Source organism: Lithobates pipiens, unplaced genomic scaffold, assembly GCF_037356315.1.
Source record: "Lithobates pipiens isolate NorthernLeopardFrog02 unplaced genomic scaffold, aLitPip1_a1.2 Scaffold_13, whole genome shotgun sequence".
Lineage (NCBI taxonomy): Eukaryota > Metazoa > Chordata > Amphibia > Anura > Ranidae > Lithobates > Lithobates pipiens.
The window spans coordinates 364254453-364267730 of NW_027507718.1; the positions used below are offsets into that span (position 1 = coordinate 364254453).

Below are 13278 nucleotides of genomic sequence, written 5' to 3' on the forward strand. Positions count from 1 at the left end.
AGTACAGTGGGTGATACATCCTTTCTGACGTCTTCACAGTCTAAAGTGGAGACACATAAGGGGAAATTTACTAAAACTGGATCGTGCAAAATGTGGTGCAGCTCTGCATAGAAACCAATCAGCTTCCAGGTTTTATTTTCCAAGCTTAATTGAACAAGCTGACATTAAAAGCGGATTGGCAACAATGCACAGCTGCACCAGACTCTGAGTGCTCCAGTTTTAGTAAATCTCCCCTTTAGTCTATAACTACATTTGTATGGTCTGGCCACAGAATTGGGCAGCAATGTGATCTATAGGAGTACAGTACTATAAATGAGTCTGGTTCAGAGCTTGGGCTTGTAAAAGGGTCATATTTTTTCATACTAGCAAGCTGTAAAACTAGGTAACTGCATTTAAACCTGGCCTACTAATATACTTAGCTTTGTAAATGGGTCATATTTGTTGTACTAGCAAGCTGAAAAACTGGGTATATGCAGAACTGAAACTGGGGGGGGGTGTTATGTGCCCCGGGCGCAGCATTAAGGGGCACAATCCTCCTTCAGCAGCTGAAAGTCCTCCTCTTCTCTCCATTCAGCTTCTGCAGGAGGAAAATTCAGGGATCGGTACCAGCATGCCTGCACAGCCATCACTCCTGTCTATACCCCAGCTTCTTAAGCTGTCTGGTCCCATACTACTCTGGTCCCCCCGCAGGGCTCCCCTCCTCTCCCATTGGCTAGCCGTGCAGTAAGCAGGTGGGCATAATCTTCAGCATGATCTGTAAGACCGCTACAAAATAGTTACAACATAACCTGGTCTTCCCTTCCCCTGTTTGTCATCCTGAATAGATTCCCCACAGCAGCCAGCAAGATTTGGGGGGAGAGAGGGGTTGAAGCGTTGTGCCGAACTTAGTTTTTGCCCCAGGTGAAAGAATGTCAAACTTCACCACTGGGTATATGCATTTAAACCTGGCCTACTAATATAGTGGTACGCCACAAAAATAAAGAATAGTCACTCAAAGATCAAAAACATTGGCCTGGAGCAGTTGCTAGTCTAAGAAAAACTGTATGAAAGTGGGAGACATACACAGACCATTGCATATGTAATAGGCTGGCCAAATTCATTAGATGGTAGCAGGTGTGCTGGCACAATCCAGATACTGAAAAATCTTTCAGTGGGACATACATAAAAGTGCAATGTCATTAGAGCAGTCATTTTCAACCAGGGTGCCTACTGTGTTCAGGGGTGCCTTGACAAAATGCCTAAAATTTGCCCCAAATTGTCCAATAACTGTCAACAAGTGGGTGGATCAGGTCTGCCTTTTTGTTAAGAAACGCAACAGGTTTTTATTGTGAAGCACTAGAACCCTGGGCACTGTGTGGGCCAGATGCCAGCATCTAAGAACCAATGACATGATAGATTGACAAGGTGGAGGTCAGGTGCCTTCGGACATCCTCATTTGCCCCTCCTCTGCGCTTCTTTTTCAGCGCTGGGGTCAAGTTAGCTAACAGGAGAAACACCAAATACTAGTCAGTACCAGCATGCAAAGGTGTATTTGCTTTGTAAGCATAATTCACCTCTATTGTTGGGTGTCCTACGTGCGTGCTGAGAATGTAAGAATATTAGTTTAGTTTTTTTAAATTTTAGAATGGGGTGCCATGAGACCATAATTTTAAAGGGTGTCTTGACATATAAAATCGCTGATCGCTGCCATTACTAGCAAAATAAATAAATATAAATGCCATAAAAATATTCCGTAGTTTGTAAACGCAATTACTTTTGCGCAAACCAATCAATATACGCTTATTGGGATTTTTTTTATCAATAATACGTACCAGAATACATATTGGCCTAAATTGATGAAGAAATTTGATTTCTTAAATTTTTTTATTGGATAGATTTTATAGCATAAAGTAACAAATATATATTTTTTCAAAATTGTCACTCTTTTTGTTTATAGCGCCAAAAATAATAACCGTAGAGATGATCAAATACCACCAAAAGAAAGCTTTTTTTTTTTTTTTTTTTAAACAAATAAAGGGACATACATTTTATTAGAAGACAGTGTCAAACGACCACGTAACTGTCAGCGGCTTGGTCATGAAGGGAGTAAAACCTTCTGGGGCAGAAGTGGTTAAACTTGCCTTCGATCCAATCATTTGACATATGCAGGGCTGCTTTTTAGAAATCATAGGGCCCCGTACAGCATACCTGACTGGGCCCCCCCAACACGCGTCTCTTTCATGCGTTTTTATTGCCCCTCACTACTCCCATGCATGATGCAAAGGCAGCAGAGGGGACAACATATGTTGCGGGTGTGATGCTATTTGTGGAGCAAAGATTATCCTCGCTCTCACATTTGTGCATAGCATGGTAGCACAACCCCCCCCCCCCCCCCCCCCATACCGAAAAATAATAATCTTGTCCCTAACCTTCTATTACAAATACTCATATCCTCAGCACACATCATTAATACTCTTCCACCCCCCATTGTGTCCTGACTGTTCCCAGTGCAGTCTCCCCTCCCTCAGACACACAGACCTCAGATACAGCAACAGCAATGTCTTGTCCTTCCTAGGCTCCTCCTCATCTTGACATGTCAGAGCTGAGGAGGAGCCTAGGGGGAAGCAAATTTCAAACCCCCTCACCACTGGATGCCAGCTCGGAACTTAGTGTTTACTTACCATTCTTTTGCTGGGAGAAGGGGGTGGGTAAGCAAACTGTAAAGTTCCGATGTGACGGTGGCGATGCAGGAGCGCTACATTGACGGCGTGAAGCTGGGGAGGAGAGAGAGCACTTCCTGCACCTCCTCCCAGGTCTCTCCTGCTCTCCTGATTTGCCTTCTTACATCCAGTGTTAAGCTGACAGGAGTAGTGAAGCCTCTGTCACTACACTTGTCAGCTTTGTAGTGGCAAAAACAAACCTCCCGGCTCCCCCCAGCTCATGTTACTGTCGCCCTTCTGCTTCCCCCTTGGCTCTGCTCTGTGCCCCTGCCGCCTGGATGATGATCCCTGCACAGACTTTACCCATTCCACGTACCTTGCTGATGGCCATCACTGCCGGCTGCAGCTCACCTTCTGCCCTCAACACTTACTGAGGGAGCGAGGCAGACAGGCATCCCATCCATATCACTCTGTTTAAAGTTCTGCCCCCCAGCATGTCTATCCCTGGCAAATCATCGGCAAATGCAGCACTGGCTGCCTCTGCACCTACCTAAAAGAACAGAGTTCCTGCTCTGCTACTGCCTCATGGGCCCCACTGATGGAAGGATGGGGCCCTGGGAGATGCTATCAGTTAGTTATTCTAGGAGCGGCTTACAAGCTTTGAAAGCGCCAGCACTCTACAATTTAAAAAAAAGCTGCTGGAGCCCCCGTTGCCCGTGCCAGTAGGACCGGTGGTACCCCTTTATCAGCGGCCCTGGACATACATACATCTAAAAAAACACTTTTTCCTAGATTAAAAAAGGTGTACTGGAGTCTGTATATATTCCAATTGCTTTTACAAACACATTAAATCATTTTGCATACAGTATTTGAAATACCGGTGCTTGTTTAATAGCCGAGCTGGAGTTTTAGGCGATAGGATGTGATTCAAGGACACTTGCCATGGCAATTATTAATGGCAGTTGCCTGGCTGGTCTGATGATCCAATGGCTTCAACTGTTTGAGTATTAGTTTTGCTTGCTGCATTCTTGTTATGATTCACTTACACAGAAATACTAAAATCAGGGCACAGCCAGCCAGGCAACTTACACTGTCAGAAAGAGGTCAACAATTGTAGCCTTCACATTTTTCATAATAAGTGGTATACTTTAAAAGTTAGGTTTAACCAGCAAGAAATTACATATGGAAGGGGGCAACATCATTAACATCTGGAAATACGGCACTTTTCATTTATTTTCCCATTATGGAGATAAAAGAGGGAGATTTTTTTTATACAGCTGATAAAACTTTACAGCAACCAGGGCTGACAAGTGATAGAGGTGGCCACAGTGAAAAGTACTATATGCCGAGATCTGGCACCCATGTGTACAAATTCTCAAAGAACTATAGTTTTACATCAGGAGATCATTAAGGGGTTAAGTGGAAATCTGATCTAGGCTCATTCCACTCGCAGCAGTCTGCCAGGTATGTTGCACAACTCAGCAAGCTTTACAGATTTTTCAGTATCACATAATTGCCATTCATATAAGAAAGCTATGTAACTGTCATGGATTAAGCTGTAAATGGACTATGTGATAATCTGTAGAGCTGATTGATGGGGCTGTGCAATTACTATACCTTTCTTCTTTGGCTTCTTCATTCCAAACACTCACAGCCTTGACAGGACGCTCATCACTTGCATTTCCTTTGGTATCTTCCAGCATTTCAGCCTCCAAATCCTCAGGCTCCTCTGTTGTAAAAGAAAAATACCTTTGTATAAAGGAATTGCTATGCACGCACTTAGAAATTAAAGATACCTATGAGCGCATTTACTATTAAGCTTCCTCATTTACGGTCACTGCTGGGCAAAGATCTAAAGCTGTATTAAAACCCCCCAAAAAAATGATTATATTGCAGCTTACCAATTCTTCGAGGCGATGGCTACATTCGGTTTCTTTGTTAGGCTCTTCTACATTCATCTGGCGATCCAGCCAGTAGGTCAGATTTTCAAAAGAGCAAGCTCTCTTGTAAAATGTACCAGTTACAGGGATGAGATAAACCACTGAACACTGGCAGTGGTGTGTACAATGGTCAGCTTTTATGTATTTATTGAATACATTTTTCCTAAAAGGAAAAAAAAAACTGTTCGCTGTACATTCTTTTTTTGGCAACCATGGGCTTGTTATTAGCGCTCAGTTTAAAAGATTGCATCTCTGATGGTATGGATGTATACCATACGTATGGAAAGGCACCAATGCTAAAGGAGATATCCAGGTTTGAGAGCAGCATATGTACCCATCCAGACATCTTTTTCAGGGAAGGGCTTGCATATTTCAGCAGAACAGTGCTAAACTGCATACTGTGCCTATGATACAGCATGACTTTGTTGTAGAATCCAGGCGATTAACTCACCTGCCTGAAGTCCAGACCTTTCAACAACTGCAAATATTCGGTGCATCTTGAAACAAAAAGCATGACACAGACGGCCCAGGACTGTTGAGCATGTAGAGTTCTAGATCAGGCAAGAATGGGGCAACATTCCTCTCACAAAACCCCAGCAACTGGTCTCCTCAGTTCCCATAGTGTTATTAAAAGTAGAGGGGATGCTACACCAAGCTAAACATGATCCTGTCCCAACTTGGAGACGTGTTGCTGCCATCAAAATTACCTTATTTTTTTTAGTAAAATGGTAAATTTTCTCAGTTTAATCATTTGATATGTTTTCTATTGTAAATAAATCAGGGGTTTATGATATTTGCAAAGTCATTGAGTTCTGTTTTTATGTACATTTTACACAGCGTTTCAATCTTTTTGGAATTGGGGTTGTAACTCCACTGAAAGACTGTAGGCAACTCTGGAACTCCTTTGGGTGAAAGTCAGCTCATATCTTCCCCCCTAATCTGACTGGTTATGGTCAAATCCGGGAATAATCCATTTTAAGTATGAACTAAATATCTAATGTATTTAACCACTTAAGGACCAAGCCTTTTTTTTGTACTTGTTTACAAGTTAAAATCATTTTTTTTTTGCTAGAAACAAAAGCGGGTCTTACAAGCAAAAATACACTTTTTGAATTAAAAAATAAAACAGTAAAAGTTAGCCCATTTTTTTTATATTGTGAAAGATAATGATAATTGATACCCAACATGTCAAGCTTCAAAATTGCGCATGCTTGTGGAATGGCGACAAACTTTTACCCTTAAAATGCTCCATAGGTGGGGGAGTGGCTTGCGGCGCATGGAGTAGGACACACTGAGAGCTTTCTCCCCCGAGACTCCTGACACTCTTCCTGTTATCCCCTCTCATCCACACTGCAACCATCGCTGCAGCCCAGCCCTGTGCTCCGTGTCCCCTGGGCTATCGATAACACCCATGGCTGATTTAGACATGTCTAAAAGGGGTAAAGACCTCCTGACGAATTATTCTGGAATTAATCTTTAAAAATATGCTAGAAAATGAGCAGATATCTTTGCTCATTGTTCCTGGTGAAATATTTCAGTAAATCAGAATTTTTTTTTTGCCAATTTCTTTTTATTAACATTATGCATAGTACAAAAAAACACAAAAGAGAGAGAAAAGTAAACAACCTCACCATGCAGGGTGGGAAAACATAAAAAAAGAGAGAAACACCCCCCCCCCCCATCCGGGTTCACCACCCTGTGGACAATCCACCCCCCCCCCCCCCGGAGTGCAAATCCCCTAAAACAAAAGTGGTAATAACACCAATATCATAAAATAGACATTAATATAACAACTTCACATTGCACCTGCTAATAAGGCCAGAAATTAATCCTATACACAGCTATGGAAGCAGCAGTCGGTCCCAAGAATACTTCCAATGTTAGTTCAAGAATTACAGAGCTATATACTCCCATACCTATTACCCTGCAGATAACCTCCTCCATCTCAGTAGAATCCATATAGTCATTGGGCTACCGAAAAATCACTATATAACTGTAGTGCCGGCTCCTGACAAGCATGCGCTATATGTTTTTTGAAAATGAATATTCCTAAAACCACAGTTGGGTTTTGGGGCTAATTTTGCTAAATTATGGTTTCAGTACCAGTCTAGCTGGATTGCACCGAGTTCTCCTTTGTCGCAGGTGTCGCGGTCACCGTCAGCAAATGTGAGAACGCATTTGAGCTGGGTGCATTGAATGCTATTCTTTCTCTTGGAACCAGCCTAGTGGGAATGTTCTCCTGCTGTGCATTCTGGGAGATGGTATTTAAGGTACTGTGATCACGTGCTTCTTGGTTCCAGTCCAGAAGAGATTTCTGTCTGTTTAGTCCTGGTCCTCCTGAACAGCCCTCATGGCCCTCCTGGCCTGGGGTGCGAATCCATGCAATTCCAAGCCTCTGGGCTGGATAGCCCGAGGCGAAGCAACTGCTGGGACAGGCCTGAATGGATATGGGGCCATAATGATTCAAAGATGGTCTGGTGCAGTCTCATCTAAGGAGAGGCCCAGTAACTGGAGGAGCATCCAGGGGAGGAATCTTCAGGAGAAGTTCACACGCAAGGCTGGCTTCTCTGAAGGAGCCTGGAGGCTCAGTTGAAGGACACTTTGTGGATCTGCATTCATACGGTATCGCCGGACCAGCTGAGAGATACTGGTACCGTATGATAGTTCTCTAAATTTGTCTATGTCCCTCAGTTACACCAAAGTCTGTGGCAGAGACTTTTCTCAAGTGTTCTACATACAAGTCTGTGGCAGAGACTTTGCTTTACTTAACACCCTACCTGCTGCTAGGCCTAGTGAGAGGAGGTCTATCCGGTGGTTGTGAGAATCCAGCTGTGAAATGGTAATTCTCTGGATTTCTTCTATAAGAGACTTTCTATTTTTGTAGTCCAAAAGTGCCTGAACTTTCTTCCCAACCCTCTACCTTTCATTAAGAGACTGTGTTATCTTCTAAATAAATAACCCAAAAGAAGATCTTTTGTCAGTTTCTACATTTCTTTGGGCCATCTACCACAGGAACCCCTAGATGGAGGCGAGGTCAAGAAGGTAATGGTAAGCCCAATAAAATCAGCAGCTCCTTCGGGGGTCAGTGCTACATAACCAAATCTTCCAAACTTTGCCAAATTTCTTTGTACATCCTCTGCTCAGGTATGTTGCCTTATAGAACGGAATCACTATTTACTAGCCCCTTCCAGTACGATAGTGAGGGTGTCATGGGTTTCTTCCAATAGCGGATGAGTGCCTTGCACACATAAAACAACTAGCTAAGCAAGGTACGCTGGGCCCTAGTAGGTGCCAAGTCATCCACCGAGCCAAGCAAGTTGCCACCATCAAGGGCATAGAAGTAATCTCATTTATACATCACCCAACAGCAGACCAGAACTCCCCGGATACTCGTCAGTGCCAAAATACGTTGCTAAAATTGGCTGGAGAATGTGAGCAACACCAACATCTGCCGATGTACTCAGGTAGATGTTAGATAGCTTAGTTGAAGTGTAATATATCCCATATCGTCCCACTCTTCTCCACCCAAATCCGAGACCTCCTCTACCCACTGCTCCCTACATTTGGCCACCGAAGGAGGTGAGACAGGGAACAACTCTCTATATAATTCAAATAATGTTTTTTTCATGGAGTCATCTAATAAAATATCCTTCAAAATTTAGGGCTGAGAGCCAGCACATTTCAAACTTTAAATGCAATGCCTGGCCAACCAAAGGGAAACATGGGTTTGCAAACTACTGAAACTTCCCTCTATATGTGTTAGCTTCACAGTTGTCTGTTAACTTACAAACATACATTCAACCGAAACAATTATGTATACCTATATACCCTAAATATCTTTAGGAGAAAATTGATCTTTAGGCAGCTGGATCTTCTAACCATCACATGTATATGGTTAGCCTTCCAGATTTTCTAATGTCCTGAGCAAAAGTACATAACTACCCCTGATCCCAAGATAACGCATCACAGAGCAGGTTTGACAAGGCATCTGGATAAAACAGACAGCATCACCTAAAAATGCATTGCGCCTATCCCTTTAAGTACAAATGGATAAACAAACAAAAGAAGTAATATTAACCAGACAAGACACTTCATTGTCTTAAAAGGAAATGGTCTGACATGGGTTGATAAAGATGAAAAGGAAAGGGAGTGTAAATCCATATAGATTATTACTGGTTATGGTAATCACTTATCACCATTCCACTTTAACATTTTATTAGAAGTGTTCTGGAAACACAGCATGTGTTAAATTGCACATTCCTGGAGCCTTATCACTGCAGATCTGACGTGTGAAAATGAAAAGCACAGGTAACAATGATTCGCTCAGTCTGATGCTTTACTGACTGCGTGACAAATCAATACTAACCAAGAAGGATGACAGAACAGATTAGTCACAAAGAAACAGTGCTATGGGCAAAAAATACACTTTTCTTTTTCTAATTGAATGGCAATTTGTTTTAAAATGCCTGAAGGTGCATGAAAAACCCAAATCCAAGCTAAAAAGCAGTATTTATTGGAGTGATTTTTGGAATTAACATTGTGGTAGGTAGAACCTAAATTTAAGAAAAAAAAAAAAAGCCTGCAACAGACATATGCTGCAAACATGAAACTTTAAAGTGGAACTACACTAACAAACCAAAAAAGTAATTTTAAATATTCAACGTTAACTCACCCATGTCTCCATGATTTATTTGGTTGGGAATTCACTTGAAAAATCGCCCCCCTAGTATTTCTGGCCGTGGCCATCTTGAGTAAGGGCAGATGATTCATGTGGCTCTGACTGGAATCCATCTGTACTTAGCTCAGGCATGATGACAGGAGGGGGTGCTTAGCTGAGAAAATCACTCCTCCTCTCCTGGAGACTCCTGGGATGTATGACATCATACCAGAAACAAGGAAGTAACTATCCATGTCATAAGGATTTAAAATAGGTAATATAGTTTAAGAAAGGGAAGTTCCCCTTGGGGGGGGGGGGGGGAACCAACTGCGAAACTAACTTTTTTCCCCATCAGCTAAAAAAATAAACATTTAGGTCTTGTTCACACCATACCTGCATAAAAAAAAAACAACACGCAGTTTTCACTTGCAGAGAAAGGCATTTACATCAGATTTCATGCAGGGTTCAAGGAGTCTTTATTCACATTGACATCAGTTCTCTTCCTTTTTTTTTTTTTGCACAGATAGACATCACACATTGTGTTCCATCACATCCACTTTATTTTGCACACAGAAAACTGCATACACATGCAGAAAAAAATCTGCATGTGATACTAATGTTGTTGATGTGAACATGGCACATGGAGAACAATTGTTTTCTTTATGCCATTGCAAAACGTATGGGGCATATGCCCCTGTTGAAGACATATTTTGTCGAAACGCATCGGCTTGCATCTGGCACCCAACATTGCTTTTATTTTGAATATTTTTTCTGTGATCACGTCATAATTTCTGTTCATTTTTATGACTTTTTAAATAAAACCCAATGGTTACTCTCTGACCTGCACCATTTGGAGCTTTCTTTTACCATTTTTTGGACCCCCTTCCTCATTTGGTTGGAACCCCAAATGCGATACATTCGATCCTGGTATTTTGAGAGACGCTTCGAGAGACATTCACCATGGCCTTATAACATCTGAAGCCTCCCCAGCATCCATTTGGACCACCCTCAACTCATCATTTGGTTCCAAATAAATAAATGAATCAAAAATGTAAAAAACACTGGTGAGCCACATTTGAGCATTTCAGAGGTTTTTGATGTTAGAATGTTTTTACAGCTGAAAAACTCCTCTCAGAACCCACTAGTTTTTTTTTTTTTTTTTACAGATTATAAAAGGCACCTCTAAGTGTAGCAATATAGTTACATTTAATGAAGGTACAACATTTTGCCACTCACATGGTAGAGGATTAAAAGAGGCACATCTAAATATGCAAGCATCCGGGGTAAGGCTGTCCACAGACCGTCCTCCACACCGCTGGCTCTCACCACTGTCAGTCTGCAATCCTGACTGGGAAGACTACCCTGCAGTAGAGCAATTTGAAAGCGAGGCTTGAGGCGCTGATTGAGCGTAGCATTGAAGGGGCGACATTGATGGGGGTGCAAAGGACGGTCTATGTGGACAGTGTTAACCCGGGTGCCTGCATACTTAGATGTGCCAATTTTAATCATCAACCATGTGAGTTTCTAAATGTTGTACCGTCATTAAATGTAACCATATTGCTACTACACTTAGAGGCACCTCTCCTCTCTTTTATACTCAATTGTGACATGATGCTACTTTTATATCAAGTCAAAATTTATTTAAATATTTAGCGCGTCTTACAAAAGCTCTCAAACCAAAATCATTTGCTTACTAGTCCAGCATCCCACCAAAAAGGTACCTTGTTAATGCTGAAATTCCTAAAAGTCAAATTTAATCAGTAACTCCTACAAATTTGTGTAAAGCACCTTGCAATAATCTGTGAATCCTTACAGTGTCCATTAAGCAGGTATCTCATCTACATTGAAAGATTTTACACATATTTTGCTTTCATAGAGAAAGGCAGCTTCTAGATTAAATTTGGGCATATTGTAAACAGTGTACCGCTTAGAACAGTACTGTACCATGAGTAAAATTACACAGATGGTCACTTATAGCACCATATGGTTTGTCAAGATAGCGTACCAGAAGTGTTTTTTTCCTGGTGGCTGAAAGTATAGACAGAGACCATGTTATTAAAGCACCACAATTGTTTTAGTCCAGCTAAAACATACATTGAGGATTTCCTTAAGTGACTTTATCTTTAGCCTGGAATTATTTTATTACCTGGTGAGCAACCGCTCAAAAGGAACAGTATTCAATATTGGCTTTATTTTGCTTACCAACTACAACAAAAAGCTTCTATGTAAGCTTTTTGTATGTATATGAAAAAAAGGAGAGCACTCACATTGCCACATCTGTAAATTAGAGAGGAAAAAAAAAAAAGGGTACTCGAAGAGTAACCATGGGTCGGACTTTAAAGGCATAGAAACAATGGAGAAGTAGAAAAAAAAATATTTATTGAAAAAAGTACATAATATAATCACAGTATTCCCGAGTGTAAAAAATCATGTAAAATTATAGTTTGTACAGTGAGCCCTTGTGCATCTACGCATTTCAGGCTTCTTTAGGACACGATCAAGGTTCAGAAAGGTGACAAAAAGAGCGAGTCTCACTGTCTTGTTGATCGACTGAGCCTCATGTACAAATATCTGGAAAGTTTTCAATAATAATATCCAATATGTGGACTATTTTCAAAAGGTTGCGAAAAGATACCCAGCAATGCAGCCAATTCTATTCACAGCAAAGTTAGAATGCTGCGCAAACAGGGGCATATAAACGTCTTACAAAGGTAAAGACCATATTCAGAGATCGGGAGTCCAATAAAGGAAAACACAGATGGAGCATTGTATATCCCATCTGCATAGAATGCCTGTAAACGGATAGTATAAGCACTAGAACGACGAGGAATTTGCCATGGGAGACGGTCTGGGTTACTCGAACCATGGTTACTCTTCGAGTACCCTTTTTTTGTTTCCTTTTTGTATGTATACTGATATTGGATAGTTGAGCCAGAGGTTGCCATACTGTTTTCTCATAGTTGAAGTCTCAAAGTAAGAATCTATACAATTAGTTACATACCACATGGTTGGTGCACAGCCTGGGTAGGATCAAAAACCAGGTCATCTTGTCCCTTCTTTGGAGAAAGATGCTCTACTGGCTCAGGTGAGTTCACGTCCGTTAGCAAAATTAAAGAGCCCTCATCTACAGGAGAGCCTTTGCTTGCTTCAACATCCTGCAAGTCATTTTGGCCTGGTAGCTCTTCTTTTTTGGTTTGAAGTTCACCTGCATAGTTATAAAATATGACATTAGCTGTATTAGCTGCTAAAGCACCAGAAAGGCTTGATTATGTAAGGCAACATTATCCAACACCTACTTATTAATCTACAACATAGAAGAAATCAAAGTAGGAATATATCAGGCACATATAAAATATATTATTTTTATATTATATTTTTATTGATAGGGGGTTGAACCTACAGTCATTCAAAACAATAAACTTAAATAGGACTTACAGTTTTTCGAAAATTTCAGCATTAAATGACATCAAACCCTTGGATTTTATTTTTCAGCAGCTGTTTTAAGCATTTGCTGAGAATGCAGGTTCTTTAGCTTTTATTCCTTGCCTATGTTACTGTTTAAGATGGTGCTATGACTACTGCCTAAGGCCTACAACTGTAGAAAAAAAACACAAAAAAAAAAAAAAAAGTTTTTTTTATAACCTACCCAATTTAAAATGCATCTAAAGTCCTTATATGATGAGGCTGTATTAGTTTCCATTCTTTCTTTTATTTTGACCTGGTATGCAAATAGAACACTTTGGGGTTGATTTACCAAGGCCCCTTTCACACTGATATGTTTTTTCCTGCACTTTTACTCTGCAAGAAAAATGTTTCCCATTTAAATCCTATGGGACTTTCACACTGCGCTGTGGGTGCGATGGGTTTTGAAATGTCCTTCATGCTGTATCTTTGATGCGGTGCTGAAAACCGCACCAAAAACGCTGCTTCCCATTGGAATGAAATCGCTGCAAAATCGTAGTAAAAAACAGATTTTGAGTCACACGTCCCCCTTTTTTTTTTTTTTTTTTACAGGTGCAGGCAAACCAAATACCACACCAGA

The 13278-nt window shown here is 41.1% G+C and overlaps 1 protein-coding gene across 10 annotated transcripts in view; it reads right to left on the reverse strand.

The window, feature by feature from the left end:
* The window catches only part of NEK1 (NIMA related kinase 1), a 209798-nt gene that overhangs the window by 56856 nt on the left and 139664 nt on the right, over window positions 1–13278 (reverse strand). For all 10 annotated transcript variants that reach the window (XM_077477191.1, XM_077477190.1, XM_077477187.1 and 7 more), the window contains 2 exons: window positions 12238–12441; window positions 4257–4368 (listed from right to left, as the gene is read on the reverse strand). In XM_077477191.1, coding sequence (XP_077333317.1) covers window positions 4257–4368; window positions 12238–12441 — 316 coding nt within the window. The remainder of the gene's footprint in view (window positions 1–4256; window positions 4369–12237; window positions 12442–13278) is intronic.